This window comes from Taurulus bubalis (genome assembly GCF_910589615.1).
Source record: "Taurulus bubalis genome assembly, chromosome: 10".
NCBI classification, from domain to species: domain Eukaryota; kingdom Metazoa; phylum Chordata; class Actinopteri; order Perciformes; family Cottidae; genus Taurulus; species Taurulus bubalis.
Window position 1 is genome coordinate 27,167,268 of NC_136598.1, and position 2,500 is coordinate 27,169,767.

Here is a 2,500-nt window from a genome sequence, read left to right on the forward strand (position 1 = left end):
AATAGGTTTAAGCAAACTTGGTTAGAGCTAACTTGTTAGAGCTAACTGGTTTAAGCTAACTGGGTTGAGCTAACTGGGTTGAGCTAAAGGAGGAGGTGTCTCCTCTGTGGCTGCAGCCGATGCCGTCTCCCAGAGGCTCCTCCTCCTCCGTGGCTGAGCAACCAGCAGCATGTCCCGCGTGTCGTCCACCGCCAAGCGCTACGCCGGCCCGCCCTACAGCGGCCACTACAGCTCCTACGGCTCCTCCCTGACGCCGGGCCTCGGCTCCTACGGCGAGCGGGACCGGCTGTCCTCCCACCGGTCCACCTCCTCCTCCACCTCCTCCTCCGCCGCCTCCTCCTCAGGTTACTCCTCCTCCAGCTATCTGAGCGGCTCCACCGTCCGAAGCCGCAACTACAGCACCTCCTCGGACCCGGACCGGGGTCGCACCGTCCCGCGCACCGACATCCTCGGGAGCGGCATCGGCAGCCGGCGGAGCGAGAGCCTCAGCAGGACCCCCGTCAGGAGCTATGGGGGGTCGGGGCTGAGCGGGGGCTCGGCCTCCATCGGCTACAGCTCCTACTCCTCCCCCTCCTCGGCCCAGTCCAGCTACCTCTCCTCTTCACAGTTGGCCTCCAGCATCGCGCTCAACCGCCGTAGATCCGTGTCCCAGAGTGACTTGAGCCGGGACCTGGCCTCCCTGGGCCTCAGCGATGCTTCCTCCTCCTCCTCTTCCTCCAACCCGTCCTCTTCCACCAGTGCCCTGCGGAGCTACCGCAACCGGGCCACCGACGTGGCCAACTCCTACGGCACCGGCGCCCGCCCGGCCTACTCGGGCCTGTCGCGGAGCTCCACTCAGGAGGCCCTCTCGCGGAGCTCCGCCCAGGAGGCCCCCTCGCGGAGCTCCGCCCAGGAGCCCTCCAGCAGCAGCAGAGCGTTCAGCTCTTCCTCATGGGAGCCGAGCAGTATTGGGCTCTCCGGATCCCCCACCAGGGACTCCACGGTAAGACATCCTCTGCTCTTACGTGTGTTTGGGTTTCATGTGCAGGTGTTTCTTCATGTGTTTGGCTTCACACACATGGAGAAGCCCAACAAGGCTCCTGAGAGTTCTGGCTTTTTCCCAAATGAGGGAGCTATTGTTCAAATTAAGTCCTGTTTGACAAGAACGCGCCAAGACCTTTTTACCGCCTCACTCCTTTAACCTTCCTGGGTCGTCTCTATGACTCTTGATAAGAATCTTATTCTAACTGGAGGTCTTTATTCCAGTAAGTAGCTCCAGCTTATGAAACCAGTATGGATACCAGACCCCCTCCTTTACCCACCAGTCAGTCAGAGGTAATCATTTAGCCAGCCTACTATTTAAATTATCTCTACGCTCAGTAGGAATGACCCGAGCTTCCGCTATCGCGGGTCAGGAAGCACAACTGTGACCCACTTCCCCCTCGGGATTAGTCCCGATAAGCGCTTACATGAGTGGAGGAGGAGGAAGAGGAGGAGGAGGAGGAGAGTGGGTGGTAGGAAGGATGAAGAGAATTAGTAGAAAGTGCTCTTCCGGGGACGTCAGATAGTAAGAACCAAGAATAAACATTCACGCTGCTATTAATAAATAATTAATAAAAAAGTTCTGCTGCACATGTACCGTCCATCAGAAGCTCCGCGGTCCCCACACGGGGCCTTTTGTCAGAAACAAGGGGTGCAGAAGCCAACCGCGTTGGACAAATATGCCTATGATCCTGTTTGAATTGCATGGATTGATCAATTATAAAGACAACTTAAAAGTCAAGAGAGTCTCATTTTGTCGTAGAATCCTTTAGTTTCGTGTGAAACTGCGTCCCTGAGCTAACTTCTGCTAGCTAGCAAGCTAACGCTCCAAATGTAGCGTCACCCAGCGACTCTTTTTTATCAGAGAGAGACGTCGTTGTTGGGAGAATATCCTGAGCACATCGTGGCCTCAGAGAGAGACGACCAGCCTTATTGATATTATTGTTGTTATACTTCAACAGTTTAACTACTAAACTCAACTTTCTTGACGTGTAAAAGTATCGTTTAAACTCACGAACATCATCTGTGTGATCCACGGCACAATTCAAATGGGTGTTTCTCCCGACTATCGCTCATATGTTTTCCAGAATTAGGTCCCATTGGTCCACGGGAAAGGGGCGGGGCTTCTCTCATTACGGGGCCCGGTCCCTATTAGTGCACCTTTGGACCAGATCCCTACGGGTCAGGGGTTGAACTCAACCTTCCGAGACCTCGATTCTTCCTCGGTGGTCGTCGGTGGCGTTTACGTAAACAGACGCGAGGAGCTAGCTAGACGTTTGCTAGCTAGAGACATCGGTACGTTTTACGCTTGTTTAAAAGAACATGACAGTTGTTCTCATCATTTGAATGCTAACTTCCAACGTCACCGTTCATCAGTCTTCATGCTCACGTGACTGTAGATTGGATACCTTTGAGTTCTGGACCGTTGAAACACGAAACACGTCGTTGCTTCCTGACTTTGCGGCTTCACGCGTCTGCT

The 2,500-nt window shown here is 54.4% G+C and overlaps 1 protein-coding gene across 4 annotated transcripts in view; it reads left to right on the forward strand.

Annotated features, from left to right (window-relative positions):
* The window catches only part of LOC306743029 (ubiquitin carboxyl-terminal hydrolase 2-like), a 24,572-nt gene that overhangs the window by 4,754 nt on the left and 17,318 nt on the right, over nucleotides 1–2,500 (forward strand). For all 4 annotated transcript variants that reach the window (XM_079225499.1, XM_079225502.1, XM_079225501.1 and 1 more), the window contains exon 3: nucleotides 117–982. In XM_079225499.1, coding sequence (XP_079081625.1) covers nucleotides 170–982 — 813 coding nt within the window. In that variant the 5' untranslated portion in view covers nucleotides 117–169. The remainder of the gene's footprint in view (nucleotides 1–116; nucleotides 983–2,500) is intronic.